Source organism: Paroedura picta, chromosome 1, assembly GCF_049243985.1.
Source record: "Paroedura picta isolate Pp20150507F chromosome 1, Ppicta_v3.0, whole genome shotgun sequence".
In the NCBI taxonomy this organism is placed as follows: Eukaryota; Metazoa; Chordata; class Lepidosauria; order Squamata; family Gekkonidae; genus Paroedura; species Paroedura picta.
Genome location: NC_135369.1, coordinates 129,384,297 through 129,401,282, shown reverse-complemented (window position 1 = coordinate 129,401,282; position 16,986 = coordinate 129,384,297). Strand labels below are relative to the sequence as shown.

At 40.6% G+C, this 16,986-nt stretch overlaps 1 protein-coding gene and 1 long non-coding RNA gene across 5 annotated transcripts in view; one reads left to right on the top strand and one right to left on the bottom strand.

The window, feature by feature from the left end:
- Positions 1 to 16: 16 nt before the first annotated feature.
- On the top strand, positions 17 to 16,435 carry LOC143820621 (uncharacterized). Its single transcript, XR_013225419.1, has 3 exons — positions 17 to 390; positions 8,874 to 8,962; positions 9,915 to 16,435. It is a non-coding gene; the product is annotated as an uncharacterized LOC143820621 (long non-coding RNA).
- The window catches only part of USP45 (ubiquitin specific peptidase 45), a 72,977-nt gene continuing 60,096 nt past the window's right edge, over positions 4,106 to 16,986 (bottom strand). For 3 of the 4 annotated variants that reach the window (XM_077303597.1, XM_077303607.1, XM_077303587.1), the window contains 6 exons: positions 15,796 to 15,942; positions 10,665 to 11,340; positions 10,015 to 10,112; positions 8,867 to 8,953; positions 7,866 to 8,019; positions 4,106 to 6,639 (listed from right to left, as the gene is read on the bottom strand). In XM_077303597.1, coding sequence (XP_077159712.1) covers positions 6,509 to 6,639; positions 7,866 to 8,019; positions 8,867 to 8,953; positions 10,015 to 10,112; positions 10,665 to 11,340; positions 15,796 to 15,942 — 1,293 coding nt within the window. In that variant the 3' untranslated portion in view covers positions 4,106 to 6,508. Of the gene's footprint in view, positions 6,640 to 7,865; positions 8,020 to 8,866; positions 8,954 to 10,014; positions 10,113 to 10,664; positions 11,341 to 15,795; positions 15,943 to 16,986 lie in introns of those variants that run through there. The other variant, XM_077303615.1, reaches the window with a different exon arrangement.

Here is a 16,986-nt window from a genome sequence, read left to right as displayed (position 1 = left end):
TTAAGATGCCTGCTCGCCTGTCCCGAAACCCTTAGGCAGCCTTCGGTGCCCGATGGTCCGTAGCGCCATCTTTGATTTGGGCGCTCAGGTTTTGCTGCGGTGCCGTTTTTAGAAAGGGCGATGACGCCCTTCCTGCTCTTTGCTTAAATGCCTGTAAACTTCAGTGTCCGTTGGTCAGTAGCGCCATCTTTGGTTTGGGCTCCCGTTAACTGTCCATTATGGTGCCATTTCTAGGAAGGGTTTCCTCTAGAGAGCATGCGCCGTTGCGGTGCGAGTGAGGAGCTGGATCCTGGTGAAAAAGGTGGTTGGGATGCTGTGGCCGTCAGGGAAGTCCGCTGGAGTGGAATAATGTCGGTTTGAGAGGCCGCTGTGAATGCGGTGTCCGGCAAGGTATGGAGCATGAAGTCGGTTCCACTGAGCTTAATAGTGCTCTGCCTCAGAAAGCGCACCTTGGATTGTAGCCAGATGTGCTTAACGGGAATCCAGGGTTCACGGAGTTATTCAAGACTCACGCAAAAAAAAAAAATTAAACAGGAGTTTAGTGGCATCTTACGGCCTAACAAAACATATTCCAAAAAATCCCTCTTGTGGGGCCCTTCATTGAGTAAAAACGGTTACGGACCACTGTTATGGGATTGCCCACTGATGTGCACAACCATTACTGCCACACAAAAACAATATAGGAGCAAAACTCCACACTACTCCTAAATGCTAATATTGTCTTTGTAAACACTCAAGCAATTTGATTGCAGGTTCTAATAACACATGCTAATAGGTTTGGGGCTTTTTTGGTTGCTTGTCACTGTAATATATACCATCATTCATCAAAAGGCCATTCAGCTTTTGACAGTGGACAAAGGGTTCAGTCCTTCTAGAATAAATGGATAGTGGACAAAGGGGTCAGTCCCTCTGGAAGAATAAATGGACACAACTGACATTAAAAATCAACTTATACAGAAACCAGTGCATGGCCATTTTAATTGTCCTAAATGTTCTATTGCTGTCCCTCAGGTGGGACTCAGGCCATGTATAGCCTTAAAGGTCAGAACCTAACCTTGAAGTTGATCTGGAAGCAAACTGTGAGGACCCTTGCAGCCGCATTTTGTACTAGTTCCAGTTTTCGGGACAAAGACTAGGCCTATGTAGAGTGAGTTACAGAAGTTTAATCTGGAAAGGACCGTTGCATGGATCACTGTGGCCAAATGTTCTGAGGACAGGTAGGGCACTAGTAGCCATACTTGGCGCAGGTGGAAAAACGCCATTTGGACTACTCTCATGATCTGAGCCTCCATGGAAAGGGAGGTATTTAAGATTACCCCCGGTGACCGGCATAGGTGTTAGTTGCACCCCGTCCAGGCATGGGAGGCACGCTGCCTGATCCTGCCACAGGACTTCCGTCTTGGAGGGTTGAGTTTCAGACAACTCTGCCTGAACCACCCAGCCATTGCTTCTAAACAACTGACAAATGTATCCGGGAGAGAGTCCGGCCTGCCGTCCATCAGGAGGTAGAGCTGGGTGTCATCCGCATATTGGTGATGTCCTAGCCCAAAGGCTAGAGGGTGCATATAGATGTTAAAAAGTGTAGGGGAAACTATTGCTCCCACATGGGAGCACCAAGGAGTTAGACAGCTCCTCCCCCACTGTAACCCTCTGTGTCTGGTTCTGGAGGAAGACTAGCCATTTCAGCACAGTCCACCTAACTCCACCACGCGTAAACTATACAAAACTGAAATATTCGAGAGCTTTTCTACACAGACAGTAGGGATGCCCTGTACTGATGCTTCACAAAGTTACTTAGATAGGTTCCTGAGGACTGTGGTCTGTGCTACTATGCTTAGCTTACTGAAACTAGGATCCTACAATGCAATGTTTGTATCATTTAACATATTGTGTTTAGCTCACTGAAATTAGGATCCTATGTGATTTTTGTATCATTGGGTAATTATAAGGTTTATGCTTTGCTTCAAATCTTTTTTTAGATTTCTGGTTGGATCTATAACCCTAATCCTATTATATTGTTTATTGAATACCCCACTCTGCTGATTGTATTGACTCACTGTGTAATACAGCTTCAGTCCAAGTGAGAAAGGCGATCTATAAATGATGCAGATTTAACATGCGACAGTTCAAAAGTCTCAATAGATTTTTTAAAAATATTGTGCAGCTTGGTAAATGTACCACATATTTCAGGTAAAATTCTGGAAAACTGACAACAGGCGCTGGACCCCAAAACCATTGCATAATACCGATTTTCAATTTCACTTTGATGCCCCTTAAAATAAAAGTAAAGAGATACACTTTCCTAAACATATGCACTAATACTTTTTGAAAATAAAAATATGATTTTATTTGAATCCGTAATGGAATATAATTTGGCTTCTTCTCCATTCTATTACATACATTTCCTATTGAAAACTATACATTTTTAATTACATGTAAAGGTATATTACACTATAATGTAATTTTGCATAAGGCAGACATTCAAATATAGATATGTCGGGGGGAGTATCCTATGTATACTTAGCCATAGCTGCTACCATCTTACTTTGGGAAGTGCTGTTCCAGGCATGTTGTAGCCTCACCCTAACTCAGCCTTTCTCAACTTTTTGTCTGTTGAGAAACCCTTGAAACTTCAGTGGCACAATCGTGCAGAATGTGGTTGGGAAGTATAGCTGTATACATGCCCACTTGGGGCAGCTCCCCTTCCCACCCACCCCCAGGCCCATCATCAGCCATTTTGGGAGGGGGTGTGTGCAAATCAACATGACCATATTTGGTCATATCACCCAATAAACATTTTACAACATTTATATAAATATATATAAATTAACTCCCGCCCATTCAGGAAAACCTTCCAGGGCAGCCAAGAAACCCCAGGGTTTCACAAACCCTGGTTGAGAAAGTCTGCCCTGAGTTTTTAAGGTTTGTAGTTCTCAAATCAAACCACTAGGTGGAGTGCTCCTGTTACTCAACTGACAATGCAAGTATCTATTTAAAGATCAAGTGCTTTACAGCCATAAAAATGGAATGGTTAATCATACTGACTTGTGTGGGTATATCAAAGAGAAACGTCTGATATCAGGAGCCTCTTTGATTCGGAATCTCCTGACAGTAAAGTTGGTAGCTGTGTCAGTTTGTTGTGGCAAAGGCAGTCTAGCATAGATTTTCATTGGCCTCCCCAACCAAGGGTTCCACTTCATGCATATGATGACTCAGGCCCTTGACCACAGAAGCTTATGATATAATAACTCTTTTACTATTTAAGGTTTGAGCCCAGTGGCACCTTTAAGACCAACACAATTTTATTCAAAGCATAAGCTTTTGTATGTAAGCACACTTCTTCCGATGCACATGAACGGTTATACTTTAAATAAAATTTTATTGAACTTAAAGGTACCACTGGTCTCAAACCGTTCTGCTGCCCACCTGACTGTTTAAGGTGTTTCAGGACTCTTGTATGTCTCTTGAAAATATTTTAAGAATACTTTTGCTGGGTCCATTTTATTTTAAGCTGAGAACGTAGGTTAATACAAGGAAATGGCAAAGGAGATAAGAATAAAGAACATGAGATTTCCTACTGCAGGAAAAAGCAAAATTTTGATAGATGAAGCCTCTTTGACTTTAGCAACATTAATTAAACACATTTAAAATCCACTGTAAATCCACATTTAAAATTATCCGTATGAGAATTATGTACATGCTCCTGAGTCTTACGTTAAAATCGACGAGTTCAACTTCGGTGATTAGAGTATAACTATGGCTGGGTGGGTATGTATTATCGAACTGTGTGATTGTTATTTTGGGGTGCCTGTGAGAACTCTGCCTTTACCATTTTACAAATAATCTCTTAGAATTACCCAGTCTACAGCTACATCTGTTCTCTGATGAATGCATGCACAATGATCTCCTTGTACTAGTGAACTTCTATGGTAATTTCAGTAGACCATAAAGCTGTATGTAACTCCCTTTATGTATCAGCTACCACTACTGGTATAAGGGGAGGATCTAAGTGACTCACCCTCCCAAACTGGAATACACAACTCACTGCACCTGAAGTAGCCCTGTAGTTGTTAAAAATTTAAGCCACAATAAAATTTTATTAGTCTTTGAGTTGCCACAAGACTCCTTTATTTTTCCAGAACTTATTACTTTCTCATATATATGTTTAACAAGCAAAGAAGCATGGGAATTTGTTTCTACCAAGCAAACAAGCCTCTTCGATTGATGAGAAACAGGTCATAGCTTTGATTTAAATTAGTCTTAATTTTAAATCACTCATTTCAGTAGAATAAGAAAATTATTCAAATAAAAAATTATTCAAATAAGAAAATCAAAGGATTATTCTAAGTCACAATGGTTTGATGTTTCTTCTGGGCTCATATTACAGCATAATAATCTTACAGCATTTCAAGCAGCATACACAATCCAACAACAGTCTCTCCTACTGAAATTAACCCCACAGAAATGAAGTCCTAATACCATAGCTGATCTTGCACATTTCTCATTTATATCTATGGAACTTGATGTACAGAGAATGACTACTCTCTTTCACAAGCTTTCTATTGGATTGTATTCAGATTCTACCCTGGTTACCATATGCACATGGAACACACCTTATTGAACACACCTTATTCTATTTAAGTGATACAGAAAAAAATCAGAGAATTCCATGATTTCATAAAAATTTACTTTTCCACGCCTTTGTAATGACCACAATACAAAAAGACCCTCAAACTACATGTAAGAGTTGATCTCCAATCCCCCACCTTTACAACATGCAGAAGTTTTCTTAGAAACTTCCTCAAGTTTTAACAACAGCTTATCATGTGATACAGGCGATTTCCCCCCCACAAAAAGCAAAAAAATCCAGTGAAATCCTAAGAAGCCAGTCCTCTGTTCTCCAGAAAGTAAAGTAACAGAACTGAATCTCTGCAAGAGGCAGTGGCTTGGATCCAATATAGGGGTTCCACAATGGAAGGATTTATGTCTGGAGAGTGCATTTTCCTTGCCTCTCCCCACTGCCCACAGTGCAAAATGCTTCTGAAATGCAGTTTCTGGAAGAGGAAAAGTATTTGAGAGGGCAGATTGGGCTTCAGGGAAAACAGGGAAGAGTAAAAAGTTGCACTATGCTGGCAGAAATCCTTCTGTCCACAGACACAGTCCACTGGGTCCAAACAACTGATTGTAACTCCCTTGCACAACTTTTTTTAACACAAAAAAATACTTAGAAAAAAGATTTGAGGTCACCTATTTATTTTCTAGCACCCTTGCCAATCTATTTAATAAATGACAGAGACTACTGTGCACAGAATCAGGACGTATGAGTTTATTTGCTGTCTATGTTAACGTCTGAGGTAATTATGAAGTACAGTCTGCCCAAGATCATTGCTTCAGGTTGTAGGTAGGGAAGCATTCAAACATGCAGTTCCCCAGTGTCAAAACATTCCTTGCATATGGACAGCTAACACATCAGGGGAGAAGGTTCTCTTCTGGCTTTCTTTCTGATGTTCCAAGGTTTCCATATTCAGAAAACTTTTGATGGAGTGATATGTTCCAGCTTGCAAAGTCGCACCTGCAGTCTTGAAAGGATTGTGTAACATGATTTTAAAAATGGATTCAAGTGGGAATACCATAAAAGACTGCAGCCTTAACACCCCATAAAACTCAAGTGCCAAACCTGCAACATAACTCTGTTCATGAGCTAACTCTGTTTGAACTCTGTTCAAAGCAGTATTCTGCAGCAAGGAAAAGCCAGTCTTTTGGGGATCATTTCTGTAACTAATGCTTTTTAATTGATTTGGATTGTTATCATCAGGGGCCGTCAACCCCTGGTCCACGGCCCGTTACCGGGCCGCAAAGGCCTCAGTACCGGATCGCTGGCGGCCGCACCTGCCTCTCCCCCCCCCCCCCGCAGCAAGAAGCATTTGTGCCCCCTGCTGGCGCAAACACGCATCCTCGGCAACTCCGTGCATGCGCGTTTGCCCCCTGTTGGCGCAAACGCGCATGCACGGCAACTGCGCCTGGGCCGTCGGCTCTCCCCCACCCCCGGAGGCGGTCCTCAACCGGAAAAAGGTTGGGACCGCTGATTATCAACATATACCGAAATTGTACTATTCTTTTTCAGAGTGCATAATTTCAAAAGAATTTTAGAATTTTACCATGTAGGCATGGCTCTAGAGAACCCTGACTATGCTTTTCCTTGCATACAGGGACTTTTCAATTTTCCCCTTCTGGCAGCAGTCCCACACATTCTCTGAAAGTCCCTCTACAGGTCCAAGTCCTCATAGAGCAGCATTAGATGCAACAAACAATGGGCACAAGGGTCAACTGCCAGATAACAATATGAGCCTTGCATGTGCATCACGGGCCTGAAAACAGGTGTTTTCATATTGTGATACATTTTATACAAGAGAAGGAGAGTAAATGCACAACATTTACATCTGCTGTCACCTGTTGCTGTATTTAAAGTAAGCCTAAATAACAGTTACATTTTCACTGCTGAATACAACTACAATATTTTTTCATAGAACAGCAAATAAGCTTGTGAATGCAATACTCTTGATTCTGGGACCACTTGTACATGGGTATCACTGACATATACCCACTGCCCGACAGATGCTCCAACAGACTCCTTTAAACCTGCAATGTAAAACAGACAAGAATGTTACTAATTAATTCCAATCAAACAATAGAAGAGAATACAATACTTACAAGGAAAAAGCTATAAACTATAATGAATTTAAGTTCAGTTTTTTTTCTTGGCTCCACTCTGATAGAGAATTTACCACTGGTTTAAAAACTGTCTTAGCGTGCCATTACAAAAATCAAGAAAACTGCCTATAGCACTGATTTCCAAACTGCGTATGTGCAAACTAATGTGCAGCAGAGTTTGGCAAAAAGCAGAAAGTTGTTTGGCAAAATTTAATCATCATGTTTGACTATCCCATTTCATGCTCCAAGCATAAAGGCTAGCAGCCATCAAGAGGGAATGAAAAATATTATGGGGCTGAGTTAAGTCTACAACCGAGTTCCTGGGCTCTCTAAGATGTCACTAGGAGATGCTCATGACATCACGGCATCTCTGCTTGTGTACGAGCTGGAACCTTCATGCTTATATAGAACAAGGGCTGAATCCACAGATTATTAGTTAATGTTAGTCAATTGTCTAGTGAGGAAGGGATGCACTTCTGAATGGCCTGCCCACATGGATAGCATTCTCCTATTATCACTTCCTCACAACTGCCATTTTCCACACCATATTGCTAGAGCACTTTAACAAAACCCCAGTAATTGGTATTTCACAACTATGCAATGATATTCTAACAATCTATTGCTATAATCTACTAATTCCCTTAAAAAATTAAAGATGGGGATTCAGAGCTTGTACATTATGACAACAGATGATTTTAAACATTATGCATTAACAAAATAGCAATTATTAGTGGTATGTATGTTTGTTTGTTTGTTTTAAAAGCCCTCATGAAACCTCTCTGATAGTTTTTCCAGGTGTGCAAAGAAGATGGTGGTCCATGAAAGTATGCACAAAACTCCCATGTGCCATGCATAAAACATAGTTTTGCTGTGAAAGCAGCATATTTTTAGCACTTGTGACTATAGCTTGAAAAACATGGGAAATTATTGAGAATGGGAGGGAAAAAAATACTTTAAGCCTCTGGGAAAAGGTGCTTTAGGATACTGAAAACACAAAACCCCAAATACATCCATACTCAAGCGTTTACTGAATTACTAGAAACACAGTAAAAGTAAATTGCATTCATTGAATGCAAACAGGCTGCAACAGTAAAGGTGCTTAGTAATGCAGCCAGGTTTTACCTAGTAATATAGACATTTGCTTTGGTACATACCTGGAATATTTTTATTGCTGGAGATGTGGTCAAAAATCTTTCTGGATCGAGACCTTACTTTCACATATGCTGCATAGTGACCACCTCGCATGGAACCACTATGCTCCACTATTCCATAAAGAGCATAGAGAACTTTCCCACCATCTGTCACATTCTTATTAGGAAGTCAAAGAAAGAGAATGGAGAAATAAACATAGTTTTTTCACAGTGAGTTCTATAGAGAAATTCACATTAAAAATGGTGATTTGTAAAGCTCTTTACCAAGTAGATTCAATCTGATTGTTAGAAAATGAAATCAGATCTCTCCCCACGGATATGGATTTGTAGAATAGATATTCTACTATTACAAAAGCAATAGAATTTTCATGGTTTGGCACAGTATGCATGATGCTGAAACTTGCTATGAAGCAAAGCAAAAAAAAAGGTTTTTGGTGGGAACACTGAACTACACTTAAAGACCGTGATAGTTATTAAGTGAATGATATATTGGTTGTCTTTAAATCATCAATTCTTTGTTCAGTATTCTTACCCCAACAGAGTAACAAATTTAAAAGGTAACACTGTAAGCCCTCCTAAAAGTTCAGTCTTGTGGAAAGAAAACCACGGAAGCTGAAAGAGGCTTCAACATTCCACACATTTTGAGAGCCAGTATGATGTAGTGGTCAGAGTGCTGGACTAGGATCTGGAAGAGTCACATCTGAGTCTCCACTTTGCCACAGAAGCTTGCTGGGTAACCTGGGGCCAGTCATGTTCTCTCAGCCTAACCAGCCTCATGGGGTTGTTGTGAGTATAAAATGGAGGAGAGGAGAAGAATGTAAGCTGTTCTGGGTTCCCCACTGGGGAGAGAGGCACGATATAAGTTTTTCAGGAACGCCATTCCAGAAAGTGGAATCTATAACTGAGAAAAAGCAGGATCATGCCATCACTGGCACCACTTGTTCACAGAGTGGGATTGACAGCAAAAGCAGAACATAACTGAAGCTGTGTTACAATATATGTACCTTGCAGGAAGCAGAAGAAAATGGTGCCAAGTCCAGCACTAGCGGGAAATCCACGTGCCGGTTAACTTTGCGTAGACTGACACCAGCCTTAAAAAGGTAATAAAGAGATTAAGGTTTCTATGTAAGTATGCTACATGTTTTACACAAAAATCTAAGGTTTTCTCAGGTAACAGCCAAAAGAAGTGTGCAGTCATTACAGTTCACATACTTATCAGAAATAGCACTGATGGATTCAGCTATGCAGGAAGGAGGGGAATGGCTGCACGGCAATGAGAAAAGCTGCACCCCATGGATTATCTTTTGAACTATCATTGGGTCAACTTTATAATAAATGGGTCAACTTTATAATAAAAATTGATGGGTCAACTTTATAATAAATGGAGGGGAGAATTAACTGGATAAATGCTTCAATTATTGCTTAAACATCCACCATCAAAAAGGGTTCACATTAATGATGAATTCTAAAACAGATGCGTGCTGCTCCTTATACATAAGAAAATCAGGTTTTATATTTTGTTATATATATGAAAACTCAGATTGGCAGCAGCTCTTCAGGGTCTCAGGTGGAGGTTTTATGCATAATCTACTGCCTGTAAAAGCAGTTTTATCTGCAAGCCCTTTCTGATGATTGTATTGTTTTGCTGAACGTCAATTTATGGGTAGGTTCTAGTAAAGCTATAATTTTTACAAGTTAACTTTTTGAAAATGTCATATTTAATGTTACCAGCATATTTGCCACTAAGGGAAAGACAAGACAAATAGTATAAATAATTAATTAAATGGCATCAAAGCATACTCTCAAAGCACATTAAGTAACCTGAATACTTTTCCTACTTTAGTTTTTTATATGTTTTTTTAGAACGATCTACAGTATATCCATGCTAACATTACATGTTCTCTTCCACCATTTAGAGTATAATATGTGCAATGGGAGGGATTCACTCATCCTCACAAATGTCACACACCCAAACCTATTTAGTTACATGATGTCATGTTAAATAGGCAAGTTCTGAGAGACTGCAATCATGTTATAATCCCTTTTCCTCAGCAGCCCCATCCCTGAATGACAACTTTTATAAGAAAAATTTAATTTTACAAAAACAACTGGAACATCGTTTTTCTTATCAGCACTGTTTGAAAAAATTCACCTGGTGGAATCTTTTAAGGTGGAGAACAAGAACAGCAGGAACTGAAGAAATCAGCAGCTGCTTCCGAGCATTTGTGTACACACCTTCCACTTTCTTCTCTGGAGAGAGTAAAACAGAACAATTCAAACAGACTGAATCATGTAACGGGGAATCTGCATGTGTTCCATTCATTTATAAGCTTTCTATTATGTCATACAGCTCAATTTGTTTTAAAGAACTGGTCTTGCATTATTTGGAAAGTATTTACTGCATAAGATATATTATAGGCTGAGGAGATTCAGAAATATGGAAAAATCATAGTGAGGGGAAACATTAGGTAGCAAGGCAGAGGCATTGGCAGGGCCCTTGAAAAGTGGTCAATAGTTCAGTTTCGTAGATACCAAGTTATGTCATTATCAGTCATTGGTGGTAGAATCACAGATTTTCAGACATCACTAGTTATATGGATTCCAGAGCAAAAGAACCTCTTTTGGCCTTCAGAAGAATTCAGACATCCCAAGGGAATTGTGAAACCCCACTTGACTTCAAGAACAATTTGCCATGAGTGACAAAGGACTGCTTTTTAAAAAAGAAATCCAAAGCATCCTTGAATGGTTGAGAACCACTCCGTTCTAAATCAAACAAGCAATATTCAATCACCAACACATTACCTGTGGAATTGGGCTTTTTATGATGTTTCTGTCTCTGTTCTGTACAGTTTTCACACAACAGCTTGTTGTTTCCCATCAAGAGTTCCACACATGTAAACTGGTAGAGGCATGACTGAACTGAGCATTCTTTAGAGCTTGTTACATAACTCTGAGAAAGGGTCTGGAAAGCATTTTGAGGGCTTTGCACTGAGGAAGAAACCTCTGCTGAAAAGGCTAAGTTGTTTGACCGACTTGAGAGCTGATCTCTGTTGAGCAGACCGTCGCCCTCGTTTACAGCATTGCCGAGGCTCAATTTTGACAAGGAACTTGTAAGTGCTTCTCTGCTGTTATCAGATGACTTGTTGGGCTGCTGTTTAATGCTTGCAGCCAAGTGCTTCTGCCCACTAGTGCCAGAAGCTCTGGGGGAAGCCATTTGCTTAGGAGCACTTTCGCTTTCAGAAGCCTCACTGTCTGCATCAACACTACTTTCAGAAGGGCTGGCTTCTTTTTCACTGCCTTCGGTCTGGCTTTCATTTGTGGTACACTCCATCACTATACTGCTGTCCCCTGAACCGGGAACACTAGAGCCTGCTTCAGCCTGAGTGCTTCTAGGATTGTCATGCATAATAAAAGGGCAAGTTTCTTCTTCTCCAGAGGAGGATTTCTTGGCAAGACTTCTTTCATGGTTTACTTGGTTCTGTCAGTTGCCACAGTGAAGATCCCAAAGTGGTATTAAAAGAAGAAAAAGAAACATCTTTTGAAGTAGTCACTGCTAAGTGTACAGATATAGTCACTGCTACAAATACAATTATAGTTAGAGGAAATACACATTATTTAATAGACTGACTTTTGTAATGTGCCCCTACTAAAATCTTCTACCTTCTACCCCCTGCTAGTATGTTTCATTTAAGATACAAGTGTCATTCCTGAATAATAAAAAATAGACTTAAAAAAATCAGAAGCATGATTGTCAAAGAGAAAGTTTTTAGCATATTCTTTCAAATCAAGTTCTCAGAAATTACAGTCTCAGTAGGGCAGGAGATTGCGTTTGTACCACATTTGGGTCCTAGCTGACATGCATGGGAGTCATGATGAAAGAGAATTTAGTGATGAGCATAGAGATTGAAGAGCATATAGAGTGTAATCCCCAGACTTTGAGTACTGACAACAGCATTTATCACAGGGCTGATGCACATGGGGCTCTATGCACACTGATGGCTCCAATACCTTTCCCTTAAAAGCCAGGATGGGCATGTAATGGATCCAGAGCTCAACTGGTGGCCTTCAATCTCCCATGGACCCTATCAGCATTCGTAGTCAGGATCACTCTGAAGCCATCCACAAGAAAAGGACAAGCAGGCATTTCTGTTACCTCATGTACTGAATCTGCACTCAATTGGCTTTAAGTAACAGATGTGTGAGATTTTGCCAGCAAACAATCTTGTAAAAACATCAGAGGCCAGGTTTTCATCGCCAGCAGGGTTGGACAGTGTTTATCAAGTCATGGGACACTTTAAACAGCTAAGCTGGGCAAGATTCTGCTGTTGCAATAGTGGCTGTCAAATGGTGTGCTGCATCTTGATTAATCCGGAGTCTCCTGCCAACATTGCTCTGGTCATCTTCCAGTCTATTCCCTGGGGAATAAGGAGCTGGAGGCATCACAGAGCATGGAAAAGGACACCAAGGAACAACTCGATTTATGATCCAGTCAGCCCATCGTTATACGCAGCCACAAGAGCCTCCACAGAGTCAGCAGGGAGGCTCTCAAAATCTCCCAGAGCTACCAGGAAACCAACAGGATCCATAAATCTCTGAGGGCAGACCATCCAAATCAGTGCACTTCCCTTGCAGTGAGGCAGCAAACTTGACCATGGCTGACCATGAACCTCCGACCCCATAGTCAGATCATTTGATACAGAAAGAAGGTTCAGTGCAAGTCCATTTTTATGCGTTGGGTGAATTAGAATTTGAGACAGACCCATGGTTGTGGCAGCCCGGAAGTACTGAGTTTGACCCAAAAAGGCAGTCTCAGCACTATGTTAAAATCACCAACAATAATCATTCTTTAGATCCTCAGAACAAAGAAAGACGTCACTTCTGTCAATTCAGTAAGAGATGTTGCTGGTAAACTATGCAGATGAGACACTCCGAGGATTGCTAATTTGTCTCTAGTGCCCAACACAAGGAACAGCCTCTGTATACCTTGGATACTTAGTGATGGAAATCGAGGCTAATTCTGCAGTCATGAAAAATGCCAATGCAGCTCTCCTAGACCATTTCCGCACAGGGAACTTTGATGGCCAGCTCCCATGCGGGATCACAAATCTAGGGTGGATGAGAAGCAGGAAGCGGTGGGGCAACCTGCCTCAAACTCCAGCCTGCAGCCCAGCGCAAAGCCTTTAGTGTGGAAATTGGAATGCACCTTCTGGAGTGCAAACAAATTCAAAAAAATTAACTAGAAAAGCAGGGCTTCTGAAAATATGCTATCACAAGAGTGGTAGAAAAAGAGACTGTGTAACATGAAACAACGTATCTTAACAGTGCACAAAACAACAAACATCTCACTCCTGTTCCTCCTCAGTCCTATTTCTTCTGTGTCCCTTTCCCCTGAAGAGATTTCTGCCTCAATGACAAAATGGCCCCCAGTCCAAGAGTGAATATATGCCAGAGTGAGGCATTCAAGAAATAGCCCCTTTTTTTGTGGTCATGACTCTCGGTAGTGGTGTTAATGAGAGACTTGTGCAGCCAGCAGTGAAGCCAAATCTGGCCTCTATCAGTAGACAAGAAACATACCGATCAACTCTGAAAATTATAGGTGACATGGCCAGCAGAGAAAGACTACCAGATTGGGGGGAAATTGTAGGTTTGTACTAATTGCTAGCTTTGTGGCTGCTCCTTTTTTTTTTTTTAATTGCTATTACTGGGCAGAGTGGGAGGATGTTTGTAGATGAAAACTTAGTGAAACACATGTTTAGGTTCTGCACTGGCACCTGAAAACCAGTTCAAGAAATAACAATTGACAAATGCTTTGAAAAAGGAATTCAGTGCTGGCGGGAAGCTATACAGATGCAGGAGGAGTCCATTTACCTTGCGGTATGTGATTTGTCGGCTCTGGGAAATCTGAACCTGCATCCAAAACGTGCAAGAGGATTTCTGACAAGTGCGTTAATTCATAAGTGCCTTATTGCACATGTGCAAACTTTTAAAAAGAGAGAGAGTGTGTGACAGAAGACAGGACTGCCCACTCTTCTGAAGAAAATGTGAAACACATGATGCAAATTCAGTTCTGATTAGTACTGTAAAGAAACCACATATGCAGAATGCCAGTTGCACATTCAAAGTCTACATTGAGAATCCGATATATTGGGGGGAAAGATGACAAATCATAACTACAGAATCAGTCTGAGTCTCTCAAAGTAAACCCATTGAGCATATTTATTATTGTTGGCCCCTGGATGGATGCTACATGGTTGAGGTTCCTTCCCTTCCCTTCCCTTCCCTTCCCTTCCCTTCCCTTCCCTTCCCTTCCCTTCCTTCCTTTTTTTTAAACACATTTCTATACTTCTTCAAAAACAGGTGTTTTATGTTTGGACTAAAGGTTAGCTTTTTGTTGTGATGATGCCAACCAGGATTAGCCTTAGGTCTCTTTATATAATGCTCTGGTCATAGCATTAATAAAATTATGAAACATTGTGAAAACAGATCAAGATTAGATTTTGTAGTAGCGATAATTAGTAATGATCCGTGAAAGTTGAAAAATGAACTTGGTTCCTAAGTTTCTGGTCTGCTCTACAGCCAAACAAATTTGTCAAGACCAAATCTAAGAGCTCTCATATGCACTTTTCGAATAAAGTGGGACAGCACATCTATTCTTCTACGGCCATTAGGTACGGCTTGGATATCTTGCTCCTACTTCCAATCCAGGTTTTTCCTCACAAATGCTGAAATGTGATGAGGACTTGCAAACAAGGCATCCTACCATTTGCTCTTCCGATATCTACCTAACAACCTTAGTCACTACAGTACATCTTGCAGAACAGGAAACTGCCATTCCAAACTTTCTGCAGGTATACTTCAGTCTTTCTGGAATGCATTTTTAAAACAACTAGACATCTACAGACCGGCATGAAGTCATAGTCGTATATACCAAATAGATGATTTGGGGCAAAGATGATCCAATATAAAAACAGGCATAAAGATCACATTAAAGGAAGCAATGGGGAGGGGAAAGGGAGAGAAACAGAACAGTGGTAAAGGGGGAGGAATTATACTCCAATGGAAGCTAACTATTGATACCATCCAAATGTGCTTTCTAGATGGCAAGCAGCAGTCTTTTTGAAGTTAAAACGATTTATTTTTCAAAAAAGAAAAAAAATAAATGCTTCCAGACTACCCCAGAGGCAGTACGTGTGCTATTTAGACATTCTTTCATCTGTTAGATGCTAAAGGATATAGGTTATGACTTGAAATGTTTCAAGAAAGCTTAACGTATTCAGTTTTCTTAGTGATTATATAAATGTTTGAAGATAACATAATGTATAGTACAAGAAGAGCAGCATCCCATGTGCTGTTAGCCTGGCCTTATCTACAGCATGCTGTGCCACCATCAGGAAGAACCATGTTAAGAGTCTGAACTATGGTTCTCAAGCCCTTGGGCCACTGCAGGCTGAGCACATCTTGGAAGCCGTGTTCCAAATCTCCAGGGAGACAGTGTTGGCTGTACTTCTCCTGTAGCACACCCTGCCAACTGATCCACCAAATGGCACTAATGCTGACTTGTCTGCTCTCTTGGCTGGCTCTGCACTGCCTGCAATTGCAGCCAGAAGCAAACTTGAACAGGAAAGGAACAGGAGAAGGAGGGCAGAGGAAAAGAAGCGTAATAATAAAAAAATGTTCTTAAAAAAAAAACAGTATAGTTTTTAAATCCATCAGATGAATTTACCCTTTCCCTACAGTGTCAACTATTTTTAAAACCTTGGAATTTATCATCAAGAAAATATAATCTCTGTAAAAACTGTATCTTCATATATTTTCCCCATTAACACAGCAAGTCTCCAGAACAAGTCTTCTAACCAGTCCAGACTCCCCAAAAGAACAATGAGTTTGTTTTAAGAGTATATTAAGAGACTGTTAGCTGTGCCCCTATTCATACCTTGTCTCTTGTTATTGTATATTTCCTAGGCTGTTTTAATTGTTGATTATTCATAGTAGCACTAGTACAACAGCTGTACTGATCAACATCTGCTTCCTGTACATGTTTACATTTACTTGTCCTTCCAAATGAAACATGTTTTGAAATCTGAAAAATAAAAGGCAGTTATTCAGGGCACAACATACAAACATTATCACGCCATAACAGCTCCCTGAAGAGCTGCGGGCCATGTCAGAGCTCTCGAGGTTCCACAGGGCCTGCAATATAGAGCTCTTCCACCAGGCATTTGGTTGAGGCTGGACGCAATGAGCACCAGGAATTTCAGACTCCTCCCTCCCCCAGGTTCTTGGGTATTAGACCTACAGAACTACCCTGCTGTGTTCCATACCCCTAGCCACTCCAGCTCACTGAATCGCCTGTATTGGAGGCTGGGAAGATCTTTCAGTTGTACCGCCATCTAGTTTTATTGTGTCTTCTTGTATTCTAATGTTATGTTTATTTTATTGGGGTAAGATTTGGGGATTTTATTGTAAGATTTTATGTGTGATGTTTTATATGTATACTGTTAATTGCCGCAAGCCAGTTCACTGGGAGCAGCGGTCTAGAAATCAAATTATAAATAAAGGATTCTAGCACTTCATTCAATCTTTAGATACCTTTCCAAAGGGAAATCAGGCCTTTCCAGAAAAAAGGCAAAGTATCTCAACAAAGAGCCTTCCTTTGCCTATCAAGTCTATTAGGCAGCCTAAAAGGGGACTAATGTGCATGCATCATGGCTGCAAAATTTCTCCTACAAAACAATCCTCTTTTCATGATCATATGAGGAGTGGAATTGCATGCAGTGGCACAAGTTACTAGTGCTTGCATTTAAAACACAATGACCTCAAAGGGCACACATGTGCACTATCCTCCAAATGCAGCTACCAGCCCTATATATAAGTCTGCCTAACAGCAACACTAGGATGGCAGGCTTTGGCTTTTATTATTCACATTACATTTCTTCTTGGAAGCAGTGCCCCTGGTCCTATTATAAGTCCTATCATATATGCCAATATGAGATACTGGGGAAGGTAAAGGGGGATTTGGTCATGGCCATTTATCATGCATATCATGCAAGATGAATTTGTGGCAAGATGCCACACCTGCAATTTGCACATGGAAATCTATGTTTCTATACAAAGATTGATGCTT